Raw genomic sequence first — 16,282 nt, 5'->3', positions numbered from 1 at the left:
TGCAGACGGGTGGCGAGTGGGCTCCCTCAAGCTCACTGCAGGAGCCAAACATCTCGCCCTCAGGACAGACATTAGGTCTGGTCCTTGGGATCTTCCCTTTGGTTCCAGGCAGAGATATTGGTCAGGACAATATCTTGTTGCATCTGCACAGACCATTGATTAGATTGCTCGTGGAGTATTGGGTGCAATTCTGGTCACCACGCTACAGGAAGGATGTGGTAGCAACAGTGAGAATGCAGAAGACCTTCACCAGGATGTTGTCTACAATGGAGGGCCGTAGTTTTGTACGGAGAGGTTGGATAGTCAGGGTTAATTCTCACTGGATATTAGGAGTGAGATAAGAGATGTATAATCTTGTGAGGGGCGTAGATAGGTTAGTCAATCTGTTTCTCAGGACAGGGGAGTCTGGAACTCGAGGGCATAGGTTTAAGCAGAGAGGAGAGAAATGTAAGGAGGCAAGTCTGAAGCAGGAGGTACAAGTCCAAGTTAAGCGTTAAACCACTGCTGCGTCATGCTGTTTATTTTCAGCTCCTGTTGTCGGCCCGACACTCAATCTTAAAATTCTTGAGTAGGAGCCAGCAAAAAGATTATCCAGAAGAGGCCAATAGCCCAATCCATGTCCCTGCCTCCACTTCCTCCTCTGGCAGCTCATTCCATACACCCACCACCCTTTGTTACCCCTCAGATTCCTATAAAATCTTTCCCCCTTCACCTTCATCCTATGTCCTCCTGTTATCATCCTGTTATCGATTCCCCTCCTCTGGGCAAGAGACTCTGTGCGTCCACCCGATCTATTCCTCCCATGATTTTATATACCTCTATTAGATTCATGAAAGATCAAGGGGATGGTGGAGAAGGCATTTGGCTTTCTTGTCTTCATAGGTTGGGGCATTGGGTATAAGAGATAGGATGTCATGTTGTGGCAGTGTAAGATAGTGGTCAGGTTGCACTTAAAGTATTGTGTACAGTTCGAGTCACCACAGAGCAGGAAAGACATGGTTGAATTAGAAAGCGTGCAGAAGAGGCTATAACCTGGAATGGAGGACTTCACTGACCAAGAGAGATTGTGTAGGTTGGGTTGGCTCTCACTGGAATGCAGGTGGGTGAGTGGTGAGCATGTCTTGCAAAACCTTGCCTCACATTGATCTCAGACCTACCTTTGAAACTGTGACTCCTTGCCATTGTTGAACATGCACTGGCCTTCCTGATTTACTTCTTCCATTCCCTCCGCTGTTTTCGATACCTCAAGATAAGAAGGTGAGAAGACCAAGGCTGCTTTGCCCTTTCATTGTAATTCAAGGCGGTGGTATCATGGGCTAGGATTTTTGTGGGGGTCGTCCAGTGTATGAAAATGTCCCTTGTGCCTGGAGAATGGAGCTGGATGGAGTGTGGGTGCAATCTGATCAGAGCATTGTGCCCCTCAGATATAATGAAGTAAAATGGGATATGATAGAGTAACATATCATAGCATAGAAATGTGGTCACTATTGGAGACAGGAAGCCTGATTGTCAATTTATACACGTCAAAGTCCCTAAATAAGAAACAACAGTTGATATATTTTAAAAATGTTGATTGAGGCTGGGTTGCTTGGGGAAAAAAAGTCCTTTGCTTTCCCCTAAAGTGATGCCAAAGGACCACTTGTTCTTGGCCCAACCCTTCTGTAACTTACTGCAGAGTCAGCTTAGGGTTTGTGCTGGTTTCTGGGCAGGCCTTGAATCCACAGCCTTTCCACTCAGACCTGAGAGAGCTGTCCACTGCACCAGAACCGACCGTTCAGGTCAGGTTGAGAAACAGATTAAAAAACTGCTGATACTGGATGTCTGCGAAAATGGAAGCAGGAAATTCTGGAAACCGTCAGCAGATGAGGCAACATCTGTGGACAGAGAAACATAGTTAATGTTAACTCAAGACGATGGCCTTTCATCAGAACTGGGAAAGTTAGAAATCAAATATGTTTTAAGTTTCACAAAATGGATGTGTGTGTGTGTGTATATGAATGTGTATGTAGGAAATATGTGTGTATATGTATTAGTACATATGTGTGAATGCATGCGTGTGTGCCCATATGTGAGCACACATGTATGCACTGCATGCATGAGTGCGCATGACTGTGAATCTGTGCACATGAGTGTATGTGTCTGTGAGCATGTGCGTTCGTCTGCATGGGTATCAGGTGTCTTTGTATCTGTGTATCTCCATATGTATGTGTGGGCATGTTTGTGCTTGAGCTTGTGCATGCAGATGTGTGTATCTGTATGTGTTCATATGTGCACCTGTATGTGCGTGTGCATGTGTAGATGTGCATGTACATGTGCGTGCATTCATACATGTGTATACCTATGTGTATCTGTATGTTGTGTTTGTGCTTAAGCAGTTGCCTGCAGGTGAGTGTATATGCATGTGTGTATGTGTGCCTGTGTGTGTATCTGTGTATATGTGTGTACACCTATGTATGTATGTGTATCTATGTATGTGTGTGTATCTATGTGTGTATGTGTATCTATGTATCTATGTGTGTATGTGTTTCTGCTTGAGCATATGCGTGCGTGTCTGTTTTTGCATGTATGTGTGTGTATCCGTACATGTGCGTATCTGTGTGTGCATACGTGCATGCATGTGTGTATATGTTGAGTTTAGTTTATTGTCAGGTGTACCGAGGTGCACTGAAATGCTTTTATTAAATGCTAACATGTGTGAACATGCATGTGCGTGTGTGGATGCGTTCATGCATGTGTGTGTACGTGCTTGGATTCGGGTATGTGTGCACGTGTGTGATTAGTGAGGGGGAGATGATAGAAGTTCCAGCGTTCCATTATTTCAGATTTCCAGTATCTGCTGTGTTTTGTATCTCACGGTTCCAATATTGCTTTTTCTGTATCTCTCTCCTCGATTCTCATTAATCTCTTATTTATATCTTGCACAGACAGACTGCTGTGATGTATATATTCATCACAAGCTAGCTTTTCACAGGCTAGCTCCGGGCATTGCAAGCTAGCTGTAAGCACCATTTTTAAGCATTTCATCATCCTCTCTCAGCCAGTGCCAAATCCTCCTGTGTTGTTCAGTCCCTCTTGCATTCACCTTATCACAGGCACTGCCTTTGTTCTCTTTACCCCTCTCCTTTCCCTCCAACCTAATACATATTTGATTTCTGACTTTTGTTGCTTCTGATGAAAGATCATCGACTGAAATGTTAACTCTTCCACAGATGCTGTCTGACCTGCTCTGCATATCCAACGTTTTCTGTTTCATACTTTGTTTGTATTATGTAGTTCAACATCATTTGGTCTTGTTGGTCCCCAATCTGCTCTGGCTGCATCATCCATGGATACAGTGGACAATCAGTGGAGTCTGTGCATTGAACATCTCTCCCTTGTGCTCTGCCATAATTTATTTTGATCCCACATGGGTTTTTTTCCCCATCAGGTTATGCATATTGACAATTTTATAACTCCTGAGGTTTCTCTTCAGAATCGGCAGACTGTGAGTGGAGAAATATGTATCTAATTTTCCATAAGTTTCTGAATTCAAACCACTGATGGAAGCTGAGACAGTCATGATCCACTGTGGGGTGAAGATGGGCAGCCCCTTTGCTCACCATTGATGCATAGCTTCATGTCAGGCTGTTGTACGATGGCAAGAGAGGAAAATGGGGCAATAGAAATGTGGTAGACCCTTCATTATTGCCTTTTTTAAAGAAAGCATGCCTTCTTCACGCGGCCTCTTCCAAATGTTTATATGTAGTGTACAAGACGTAAGTAAGGTTGCACTCGGGGTATTGTGTTCAATTTTGATCGGCTTGCTATAGGAAAGGTGCCATTAAGCTGGAAAGGTATAGAGAAGATTCACGATGTTGCCAGGACTCGTGTGCCTGAGCTGTGGGGAGATGTTGGGCAGGCTGGGACGCAGGGATGTTGAATGATGATCTTACAGAGGTGTATAAAATCATGAAGGGCAGAGAGAGGGTGAATGCACAAAGTCCTTTTCCCAGTATAGGAGAATCAAAAACTAGAGGGCATAGGAAGTAGTTGAGGCAGGTACAATAACAACATTTAAAAGACATTTGGTCAGGTACATGGATAGAGAAAGGTTTAGCAGTTTCAGGACTGAATGCGGCTAAGTAGTTATGATGGTACATCATATGATGGTACATCTTGGTCAGCAAGGCCAAGTTCAGACGAAGGGTCTATTTCTGTGCTGTTTGACTATATGGCTGATGCCACCTGCACACCCTCCCCATCCCAACCCTGCCTTGCTTCACCTCTGTCCTTACACCCTGCTCCCACTTGCCTCACAACCACAGAGGATTGGATGGAAACACTGCTGAATCTGAGCTGACTGGCTGGGCGTGTATCTCCCAGCTTCCATCCACTGCTGCACTGCGGGAGATTGGGGAGTGGAGGCTGCTCTTGCCAGCGGGTGACAGGCAATGCCTGGTTCCGGCAGGCCCTGCCCAGCAGAGCCTCCTAGTTCTACCTTGCACTGAGATTCTTGCATCTACTTTTATCAAATTATAACACAGACGGGGTGCAAAGTCCAGGATTGATCTATGAAACAGGCCTATTTTACAGGGTTAGTTTAACGTTCGGCATTTCCACCCACTGCCGCTGCCACAAGGCCAAAAGTAGAAAATGGGCGCCAAACATAGCTCACTAGAACCACTTCCAATTAGCCTGTGATACTTAAAGCTGGCCAGTGATGCCTGAAGCTAGCCTGCGATACTTAAAGCTAATGAATGAAGTTTACAGTTGGCCTGCAAGACTTACAGCAAGCCCGTGATGTCTAAACTTGGTCTGTAATACTCACAGCTAACCGGTAGTGCTTAAAATTAGCATGTAATACTCACAGCTAGCCTGTAATGCTTAAATATGGCCTATCATGCTTACAGCTAACTGGTAATGCTTCAAGCTAGCATGTAATACTTGCAGCCAGCCTGTAATGCTTAAAGGTAACCTGTAATACTTAAAGCCAGCTTGTAACACTTAAAGCTAGACTGTAACGCCTAAAGTTAGCCTGCAATGCCCAAAGTTAGTTTATAATAAAGTTAGACTGTGAAGCTTAAAGGTAGGCTAAACCACCGTACAGTTGACTGAGGAAGCAGCTCTACTAGCTGAGCCACTGTGGTAAGAATATCAGAGCAGAGGGTTGGAGGTCATGGAAATGAGAGGCAGCTTTGAGGGTGTGCAAGGCTGCAGCACAGCAGATGTGGCATGGGTTTCTAGAGGCAGTCGATATTATGGGGGTAGGAGGAGGTGAAGGGTTTGGAACTTACGACAATGGTTAGAAGGAACGCTGGGGTCCGGAATTCTGACGAAATATAATAGAGCTGAGCAAGATAGACCACTCCGACGAAATCACTAATACTGAAGTGTAGTACGCAAAGGAGCCATTTTAGTAGGCAAAACCCACCGTCCATTATGCCTCTCGCAGTGTAATCAGTGTTTTGGGGGAACAGTTTGTGTGATGATACCATTAAAATGCAGAATACATCTCATCTATCAATTCACAGATTTTTGTTCTTTTTATTTTAAAATGTTTCTGCAAGTGTCTGCCGACTAAAATGGCACCGTGACATACTACGGTTTTTAGTATCGAGTGGTCTATCTTGCTCCTCTAGTCTCTTTGATTCTGACTGAATCGCATCGAGGCCACCTCATCTAAAGCGAGCAGCCTTGTCTGAGAGGGTGTTGGAATGGGAGAGCCATGCCTGTCTGTCTCTTGTTGCCTTTCAGTGTGCTCTCCATCGCCATGCTTACACGACGGGATGTGCCTGCTGCTCGGACCAGTCAGCTATGAATGTGCCTGTCTGGCTGGGTATACAGGCAAACACTGTGAAAACAGTAAGTATTAAAGTTGGTGCCAACTTTAGCCTGTAGGCACATCATGCTCAGAACCTTCATGCATTATTGCAGCTGGAATGTGTGGAAGCATTTGGAGAGAGTGGGCGGGCCATAATCCTTAGTTTGGATTGAATGCACAATTCTCTGCAGTTGTTCTCTTGAGTTTGTTCAGTGACGCACTGGGGCTTAACTGGTGTAAAGGCTCAATACTCTCAGCAGGTCAAGCAACAACCATTGACCGTAAACATAATGTTTCAGTTTAATGACCTTTCAGTTTCTCTCTCTCCACAGATGCTGCCTGGCCGGCTGAGTATTTCCAACATTTGCTGTTTTATTTCGGATTTTTGGCATCTGCGGTATTTTATTTATGGAGCTACCTGCTACATTTTGTTCTGACTCCGATAAAGCTCCCAATAGCTGAAGAAGGGTCTCGACCTGAAACGTCACCCATTCCTTCTCTCCAGAGATGCTGCCTGTCCCGCGTTACTCCAGCATTTTGTGCCTATCTTCGATTTAGTCCAGCGCCTGCAGTTCTTTCCTACACAAGCTCTAATAGCTGTCGGGTTGTCAATCCTTGCTCCCGCCAGACGCCAGAATTTCATCAGCAAAGCTGGGTGGTTTAGGTGGAGAAGGTTGAACTGGTGAAGGAAAGCCCAAGCCTCAGGGAGGATGGTAAACGTTAAACTAGCAAGGACTTCAGGCAACTGAGGATTTGAAACAAAAGGTCAGACTCAGTGTTATTCAATTAAAATGGAAGATAGCAGCTGAGTTGCCTGGTCCCACGCACCATGATGGAATCATTGAGTCAGACTGCATGTACCAGGCCCCTCGGCCCACTGAGTCCGTGACAACCAGCAAGCTCCTATTTACACGAACCTGACATTCATCCAATTTTATTTTCCGCATATTCCCACCAACTCTCCCCAGATTCTATCAATCATCTATAGACTAGGAAGTATTTATAGTGGCCAATTAATCAATACAGTCAGAGGAATGAGGGAGGTAACCGGAGCACCCGGTTGAAACCCAAGTGGTCACAGGAAGAATGTGCAAACCATACAAAGACGGGCAGTCAGAATGGAATCCAGTAAACTAGCGCTGCTCCGTGAGGGGCGAGTTTGGGGCGTGAATTTAGTTTGTTTTAATTCTGAAGAAAGAGTAGGGATTCTTTGTATTTATAGAAATCATAGACTTCTATAGAATCAATGATCCCAGAATTAATGATCCCCACTTCTTAACTTTCTTTGGGCCAAGGATATAATGTAATTCTAAACACTGTCCAATAGACGTCATTTTGTAACTTTCTAAATCCAAATAAACCGCAGCCTAAAACTCAATCTTTGGAAACGTCATTGATAAATGGTTCTATTGGTATGAATGAAGAGACTTCAATAGGTCGTTCCATTTACTTGCCACTCTCTGTGGGAAAAGGTTGCCTCTCAAGTTCACAGTAAATCTTGCACCTCTCACTTTATTCATTGTAAAGCAGAAAAAAGGCCATTCTGTCCTTCGGATCACTGCCAGTCTCCAATTCTTTCACATATTCCCACCAACTACTCTTTGCTACTTTGACACTTACCCACAGAAAGGAGTAATTTACTGTGGTAAATGAACGTAAATGTGATAAATACCTTTGCGATGTGGAAAGAACAGAGAGGTTGTGCAGACTCCACACAGACAGCACCCGAGGTCAGGATCAAACCCAAGTGTTCATAGGTTTATAATTTAATAAGTGATAGGAGCAGAATTAGGCCATTCGGCTCATCAAGTCTACTCTGCCATTCAATCCAGGCTGAGCTATTGTTCCCTCTTAACCCCATTCTACTGCCTTCTCCCCATAACTTTTGCCTTAAAAATATCCATTGACTTGGCCTCCACAACCTTCTGTGGCAATGAATTCCACAGATTCACCACCCAAGTGTAAGTGGATGGAGCTGTGAGGCAGCATCACCTATTGCTGCCACCCCGTGCCACCTCTGTCATATTCATTGGTACTGGGGAAGCTTCTCTACTGCGAGCTGAGAGAAAACATTGATGCTGCCTTTGCTTTGATTCTCTGACTCTCTTTATATATCATTAGAAGGTTTAATAATCAGAAAAAGTCAGGATCCTGATGCAATAACCGAGGTTTGTTTTCATTGTCTCACGGATGACAGATCTGAGAGATAGTTTAGAAAACCGTCAAATAACTCACGATCTTGTCTGAATTTGATGGACGGTTCCTTTTAATTCATGCTGAAATCTAGTAATACTCTTAAATGAAATATCTAAATAATCTCTTCCTGTCTGAAAGATTGGTTGATAGTTGCAAATGTCATGAGTGGGAGAGATTTAAACACCTCAGAAAAAACCCAACAGTTTTAAATTATTGTGCAGGAAGGAATTGTAGATGCTGGTTTAAACCAAAGATAGACACAAAATGCTGGAGTAACTCAGCGGGACAGGCAGCATCTTTGGATAGAAGGAATGGGTGACGTTTCGGGTCTGAGTGCATCGGATCCTAGTGCATCAGTCACTGAAAGGAAGCATGCAGGTACAGTAGGCAGTGAAGAAAGCCAATGGAATGTTGGCCTTCATAACAAGAGGAGTTGAGTATTGGAGCAAAGAGGTCCTTCTGCAGTTATATAGTCAAGTCAAGTCAAGTCAATTTTATTTGTATAGCACATTTAAAAACAACCCACGTTGACCAAAGTGCTGTACATCTGATTAGGTACTAAGGAAAAAAAAAAAGAAGAAATATACAGTAGCACGCAAACAGTTCACAGTGCCTCCTCAATGAGCCTCAAACGCTAGGGAGTAGAAATAGGTTTTGAGCCTGGACTTAAAGGAGTCGATGGAGGGGGCAGTTCTGATGGGGAGAGGGATGCTGTTCCACAGTCTAGGAGCTGCAACCGCAAAAGGACCCTAGTGAGACCGCACCTGGAGTACTGTGTGCAGTTTTGGTCTCCAAATTTGAGGAAGGATATTCTTGCTATTGAGGCTATTCTTGCTGTTTACTAGGTTAATTCCCGGAATGGCGGGACTGTCGTATGTTGAAAGACTGGAGCGGCTAGGCTTGTAGACACTGGAATTTAGAAGGATGAGAGGGGATCTTATCGAAACATATAAGATTATTAAGGGGTTGGACACGTTAGAGGCAGGAAACATGTTCCCAATGTTGGGGGAATCCAGAACCAGGGGCCACAGTTTAAGAATAAGGGTAGGCCATTTAGAACAGAGATGAGGAAAAACTTTTTCAGTCAGAGAGTTGTAAATCTGTGGAATTCACTGCCTCAGAAGGCAGTGGAGGCCAAGTCTCTGAATGCATTCAAGAGAGAGCTAGGTAGAGCTCTTAAGGATAGCGGAGTCAGGGGGTTTGGGGAGAAGGGGTACTGATTGAGAATGATCAGCCATGATCACATTGAATGGTGGTGCTGGCTCGAAGGGCCGAATGGCCTACTTCTGCACCTATTGTCTATTGTCTATTGGAAGGGTCTCAGCCTGAAACGTCATCCATTCCTTCTCTCCAGAGATGTTGCCTGTTCCGCTGTGTTACTCTAGCATTTTGTGTCCATCTACAGTTTTAAATTATTTTTAGGTTGGAATTCCTGGAAGACCAAAATACCATATAGATTAAAAAGTTCGCTACAAAGGTTGCGTTACTAATAAGAATAAGGACATTTTATTATTTTACGGTTGAAGTTACTGTAGTTATTGTCCCCATATTCCCATCGACCTCCTCCAGATTCTACTACTCATTTACACACATTGGGCAAGTTACCGTGAGTCACGGGGAGAACAGGCAAATTCCACATAGAAGGTCAGGATTGAACCCAGGATTAAGAAAATCATTGCGTGCTTGGATGGCAAGAAGATCTCAGTTGTAAAATGGCCGTGCTCTTGCTTTCCGAATGCTAATCTTGAGCTTGACAGGGAGAGCTGAGGTAATTAGTCAAACTCTGTCCCTTGCTGGGGATTTGTGACTGAGTTTTTCCGCAGTCTTTCAGCGCACAGGGGACCTACAATTCACCGCAAACGAGGAGAGTCTGCATTTGCTGGCTGGTCTAACGACACCTGTGTGCATCGTGCGGGAGGAGATTCACCGTGATGTTGCCTGGAAAGGAGAAGGTTAGTTATGGTTGAGATTAGATAGGCTGGGTTTATTTTTCCTGGAATGAAGGAGGCTGAGAGGTAACCTGATAGAGGCGATGAAAATTATAGGAAACATAGAAAGGGTAGATGTGCAAAATTCTTTGTTTTCCACGACAGGGGTATTAAAAATAAAAGAGCATAGCATTAAGGTGATAGCTTAAAGGGGATCTGAGGGCCAGGTTTTCAGCACAGAGAGATAGACACAAAAGGCTGGAGTAACTCAGCGAGTCAGGTAGCACCTCTGGAGAAAAGGAACAGGTGATGTTTCAGGTTGAGACCCTTCCACACAGAGTGGTTAATTTCTGGTGATTGCTGCCAGAGAATGTGGTGGAATCAGATACATTCACTCTCTTAAGAGGATTTAGACAAACACTTAATTAACCAAGGCACAGAGAATATGGTCCAAATGCAGGCAAATTGGATTAATGCAGATGGGGAAAGAAAATGGTGTGTCTTTGATGGGCTGAAGGGCCCGTTTCTGTGCTGTACTTCTCTATGACTCTGTGACTTTATCTTGGCAGCCAGAAGGGCAAGAGAAACTCAGTACCGATATAATGAGGATCAAATGGCATTAATTGTGCACCAAATGTGGAGCAATGTTAAACTCACATTTTATCAAAAGGTTTGTGATTTCACAATGGGAGTAAAATACGGCAGTTGCTGGAAATCTGAAATGAAAACAGAAAATGCTGTAATTATTAGCAGGACATGCAGCATCTGAGGAGATTCCTGTTTCTTCATGTTCCACCCGTTCCCTTTTGGATTTATGACTAGCCATTATGTATTTATATGGTTCCTAAAAATCAAAACGTTCTTTACATGTCTCCCTTGCCCACTTTGTCACACATTTAAAAACCATCAGAAAGTCTCGACACCTTTCTAGGCATAAACAGTCGTGACCTGTTTGATCTTTCCTGACAGATGTTTCAGCACAATCCTTGTGAGCTTTTCTGAGTTTTCTCCAGTACTTCCATGCCCATCTTTCTGGTGTGCCAGCAGACCAGAGTGTTGTAAGGAAGGCTTGACCAAGACCTTCGAGATGATTAACACAACTTCATTGCCTCACTAGACTGATGCTACTTCTAATAATTACAGTATGTCATAATCTTTCTAGATCCCTTTTAGTTTTCTACACTTCTCATTTATGAAGCTGTAGATTGACTCCCAAGCCTCAACAACTAACATTTACAGAGATACTTTCATTTGCCACTTAGTGAATAAGTCTGCCTCTTTCCTAATGCCTTCTGGATGCTGCATTGTAAGATCAAGGACCCCGTTCTGATACCAAGTTCCTTGTTTCTGTCTGAATAGCAGTGGTCCCAGCATTCAGCATTGTCCTTGTCTGTCTGTCTCCAATCTCAATGACTACCCTTTCCTCTTTTATTTGGTTAGTTTGTTCTGCAGTCAGAGACTTCCTCATGGGCTAATTATGGGTCGACAAAGGGGAGCCTTTACAACACAGAATGGAGACTTCATATCTAAATATCATATCCACATCATAAATTTACCACCTGTGTCCCAGTAGCTCACACAGTCAGTGGACCTTAACAACAGGTGTGGGAGACTCCCTCTGTGAGAATTGTTTCCCAGCAACATTCAGGAAATATTCAACCAGTGCGAATTGGGGAAGGCTTTTGTTCTCCTTGCGAAGGCTCCGGAGATCTCGCATCTGGGATCTTCCCACTGTGGTCTCCAGGAATTGTTCGAAGCTTGTTGTGAGGGCGAGGGTCGTCTTTCCGTAAATTGTTAAATGTTCTTGAATTTGCATGCTTGCAGGATTTGTTAAATGTCAGCAGCAAAGTGAGTTGATCAACTATGTGACCTGTCAGTGGTGATATGTAGGAATACGGTGGCCCCGGTCAATGGGACGGTGGAAGGGGACGACTTCAGATTTGGCTCCCGGCTCTACTTCGGCTGCCATGAGGATTTCCACTTGGTGGGAAGTAACATTGCCACTTGCCAACTGGATGGGAAGTGGAGCTCAAGTGCGCCACACTGTGGTAAGGCTCTTCAATACACCAAAGACCACATTTCCATCATGTCAGGCTGGGGTTGGGAGGGGTAACATAGAAACATAGAAATTGGTGCAGGAGGAGGCCATTTGACCCTTCGAACCAGCACCGCCATTCATTGTGATCATGGCTGATCATCCACAATCAGTAACCCGTGCCAGTCTTCTCCCCATACCCCTTAATTCCGCTAGCCCCAAGAGCTCCATCTAACTCTCTTTTAAATTCATCCAGAGAATTGGTCTCCACTGCCTTCTGTGACAGAAAATTCCACAAATTCACAACTCTCTGGGTGAAAAAGTTTTTTCTCTCATCTCAGTCTTAAATGGCCTCCCCTTTATTCTTAGACTGTGGCCCCTGGTTCTGGACTCCCCCAACATTGGGAATATTTTTCCTGCATCTAACTTGTCCAGTCCTTTTATAATTTTAAATGTTTCCGTAAGATCCCCTCTCATCCTTCTAAGCTCCAGTGAATACAAGCCCAGTCTTTCCAATCTTTCCTCATATGACAGTCCCTCCATCCCAGGGATTAACCTCGTGAATCTACGCTGCACTGCCTCAATAGCAAGGATGTCCTTCCACAAATTAGGAGACCAAAACTGCACACAATACTCCAGATGTGGTCTCACCAGGGCCCTATACAACTGCAGAAGGACCTCTTTATTCCTATACTTAAATCCTTTGGTTATGAAGGCCAACATGCCATTAGCTTTCTTCACTGCCTGCTGTACCTGCATGTTTACTTTCAGTGACTGGTGTACAAGGATACCCAGGTCTCGTTACACTTCCCTTTTTCCCAATCTGACACTATTGAGATAATAATCTGCCTCCTTGTTCTTGCTGCCAAAGTGGATAACCTCACATTTATCTACATTATTATACTGCATCTGCCATGCATCTGCCCACTCACTCAACCTGTCCAAGTCACCCTGCAACCTCTCAGCATCCTCTAAACAGTTCACACTGCCACCCAGCTTTGTGTCATCTGCAAATTTGCTAGTGTTACTTTTAATTCCATCATCTAAATCATTAATATATATTGTAAATAGTTGCAGCCCCAGCGCCGAGCCTTGTGGCACTCCACTCGCCACTGCCTGCCATTTTGACAAGGACCCGTTTATTTCTACTCTTTGTTTCCTGTCTGCCAACCAATTATCTATCCATGTCATTATCCTACCCCCAATACCATGTGTTCTAATTTTGCCCACTAATCTCCTGTGTGGGACCTTATCAAAGGCTTTCTGAAAGTCCAGATACACTACATCCACTGGCTCTCCTTCATCCATTTTACTTGTCACATCCTCAAAAGGTTTTAGATGATAAGTCAAGCAGGATTTCCCCTTCATAAATTCATGCTGACTTGGACCATTCCTTTTACTGCTATCCAAATGCACCATTATTACTTTAATAATTGACTCAATAGTAAATGTTTAGTTGCAATGGCATGCAGCCCATTATAAGTCTCAACACTAAACTTGTAGAGAAACCAAAAAAATTCTTAAGACATCGAGCAACAAATATTTAAGTCAACATTTGAAATAGTTCTCAACAGCACTTAAGTTTGAAAATATTGCTAAAATCTAATTTGAATAAAATACAAAAAAAGTTTACAATTACCTGATAATACTGCCAATATTGGGATAAAACTTTGCTACTAGAACCCCACTACACACAATCACGATGTTTAGAACGAACACGTGAACAAAGCTGGAAAAGAAACATTTAGTAAAGTAACTGGAAACACGATTATTAATAAAACAAGTCGATGAAACATTGTGTTGGGGAATACATCTACGATTTAGTCTCCACAAGGAATCGCACGCTCAGATGGTAAGTCCATCCCCCACGGGGGCTCAAAGTCAGTCCCAGGCAAGGCCTCCAGCTCCACGATGTTAGGCCGCAGAGCGACTGGAGATATGATCCGGAAAATAATCGCATCTCCGGCAAGATATGAGATTGAAAAAAAGTTTCCCCCGACCCTCTCCCCACCCCCCACATAAAACAAACCAGAGAACATTAACATGGACTTTAAAAACTCACCAAAAATAACAAAAAAAGAACGAAAAAGAAAGACAGACTGTAGGCGAGGCTGCCATCGCGGCGCCACCCAGTGGAATTTAAGGAAGGATGTAAAGGTATTGGGAGCCGTACTGAAAAGGCTTACTAAAGTAATATTTGGAATGGGCAGGTGGTTTGATAAGGAAAAGTTGGGACAGGTTAGCCTTGTTTCGGCGGTAGTTCAGAAGAATGAGAGAGACTATCTGGGAAACTGAAAGGCCTTCAGAAAGTTGATGAATGGGAAAATCTGGAATTAGGGGTCACTGTTTAACAAAATGACATAGAAGAGCTGTAAATGTATCTCTCAGAGGTTCTTTGATCTATGGAACTCTTGTCCTTAAAGTCGAGTCCTTGAATATTTTTGATGAGTAAAGAGGTTAAAACGTTATTGGGGACAGCTGGAAATGCAGAGATGAGGGTACAGAAGAGACTCGAGAAACTGCAATTGCTGGAACTTTGAGCAATAGGCAAAGTGCTGGAGGAACTCAATGGGTCAGGCAGCATCTGTGGAGGGAATCGACAGGTGATGTTCCAGGTCAGGAGTCGTGCGGGAGAAAGCTGGAAAAAAGAAGTAGGAGAGGGGAAACGGCAGAGCCTGGTGAGTGATAGGTGGATACAGGTGAGGGTGTTTTGATTTTCAGACGGGTACTGTAAGTGACAAAGGCTAGAGGTGAAAAGGAGACAAAAAGGTGTCAGATTAGGAGAGGAGGAGTGAAATACATGGAAGGGGATGGGGCAAGGTAAGAGGGGAGGATAAAAGGGAAATGGGGGACTTGGAGATGGGAGATGAGTGTAGAAAGGAGGGGAAACGATGAGGTTGTCTAGGAGGGATGGAAGATGGTCTGGATCGAACCTGGGTCACAGGAGCTATGAGGCAAACACTCTGCTAGCTGTGCCACTGTGCCGCCCAGAATGACATCACTGATAAATTCTGTCACACAATTTGATTTGAACAAAAGTCTTGAAGTCAACAAAATTCCTTTAATGTCCTGCCACAGCACTGTGGATGGAAGAGAATTTAAAGAGCAGCGTGTTCATATAACAAATCTCAGCCACCCAGTGACAATCCTCGCTGCTGACGTTTCGGGAAGTCTGTCGAAACGTCACCCATTCCTTCTCTCCCGAGATGCTGCCTGTCCTGCTGAGTTACTCCAGCATTTTGTGCCTGTCTTCGGTTTAAACCAGTACCTGAGTTTCTTTCCTGCATGCTTTATTGTCAAATTTTACTAGGCTGTATGCAAAACACAGCATTTCCCTTAAGTGCAGTGAAATGCTGTGCTTTGCATACAACCCAGTAAAATCATATTGCAGGCCTCACCAAGGCAGTACACGTGCGTCGCCACGTTTCTGGCTCTGACAATGTCACAAAATCTTTGCGAACAGTCCTATCTTCTGGCTGCTGCTGCACGTGGCAGTAGGTCCACCCCCCCCGCCTGGCCCCCCCTTCATTCTCGGCGTGCCCCCCCCCCCGACTTTTCGGTAGACATATAAATAAGTAGGGGATGGAGAGACATGGATCATGTTCAGGCAGAAGGGATTAGTTGAATTTGGCATCATGTTTGCACTGTCATTGTGGGGTTAGCGGTTCTGTTCATCAGCGGTTCTGTTCCAAGTTCTAGTACAAGTGTCCGTTCTTTGCTACACAAAGGGGTCCACTAATGTTTAGGATGGAATCTAGGCCCGCCTCTCCCCCGGTCTAGCCTGAGTCTTCCGTGCACTTCTGCCATTGTTTTCACTGCGTTGTTTGACTTGTAGCTCCAGAGATCAAGTCCTGTGCCGACCCTGGTGCACCAGTCAACGGACGTCGGAGAGTTCTGCCCGGAAGCGGGTACCTTCACCTGGGCAATGCCACCTTGGGCACCGTCGTGCAGTTCACCTGCAACTCTTTGTTTGTGCTGAGCGGCAGCTCTCAGGCAAGGTGCCAACAGGACGGGATGTGGTCAGAGAAGCAGCCAACCTGTACGAAAGGTAATGTCACAAAACCCTTCCTTAGCCAAAGGTAATGTCACCGGGTACATAAGTTCATAAGTTCATGTAGCATGGAATCCAGTCCGGAATATTCTTGACACTATGCACTGTATTACGTGACTATTTGGCATGGTGGCGCAGCGGTAGAGCTACTGCTTTACAGCGCCAGAGACCCCGGTTCGATCCTGACCACGGGTGCTGTCTGTACAGAGTTTGTACGTTTTCCCCGTGACCTGCGTGGGTTTTCTCCGAGATCTTCGGTTTTCTCCCATGCT

General features: G+C 44.5%; 1 protein-coding gene across 5 annotated transcripts in view; it reads left to right on the top strand.

Annotated features, from left to right (window-relative positions):
• The window catches only part of pamr1b (peptidase domain containing associated with muscle regeneration 1b), a 115,549-nt gene that overhangs the window by 77,298 nt on the left and 21,969 nt on the right, over nucleotides 1-16,282 (top strand). For all 5 annotated transcript variants that reach the window (XM_078415076.1, XM_078415073.1, XM_078415075.1 and 2 more), the window contains exons 6-8: nucleotides 5,734-5,841; nucleotides 11,802-11,972; nucleotides 15,795-16,007. In XM_078415076.1, the coding sequence (XP_078271202.1) occupies nucleotides 5,734-5,841; nucleotides 11,802-11,972; nucleotides 15,795-16,007 (492 nt within the window). The remainder of the gene's footprint in view (nucleotides 1-5,733; nucleotides 5,842-11,801; nucleotides 11,973-15,794; nucleotides 16,008-16,282) is intronic.

The sequence above is a fragment of the Rhinoraja longicauda genome, chromosome 18 (genome assembly GCF_053455715.1).
Source record: "Rhinoraja longicauda isolate Sanriku21f chromosome 18, sRhiLon1.1, whole genome shotgun sequence".
Classification (NCBI taxonomy): Eukaryota; Metazoa; Chordata; class Chondrichthyes; order Rajiformes; family Arhynchobatidae; genus Rhinoraja; species Rhinoraja longicauda.
The sequence above is the reverse complement of the archived record's forward strand: the minus strand, read 5'-3'. Positions and strand labels throughout refer to the sequence as shown.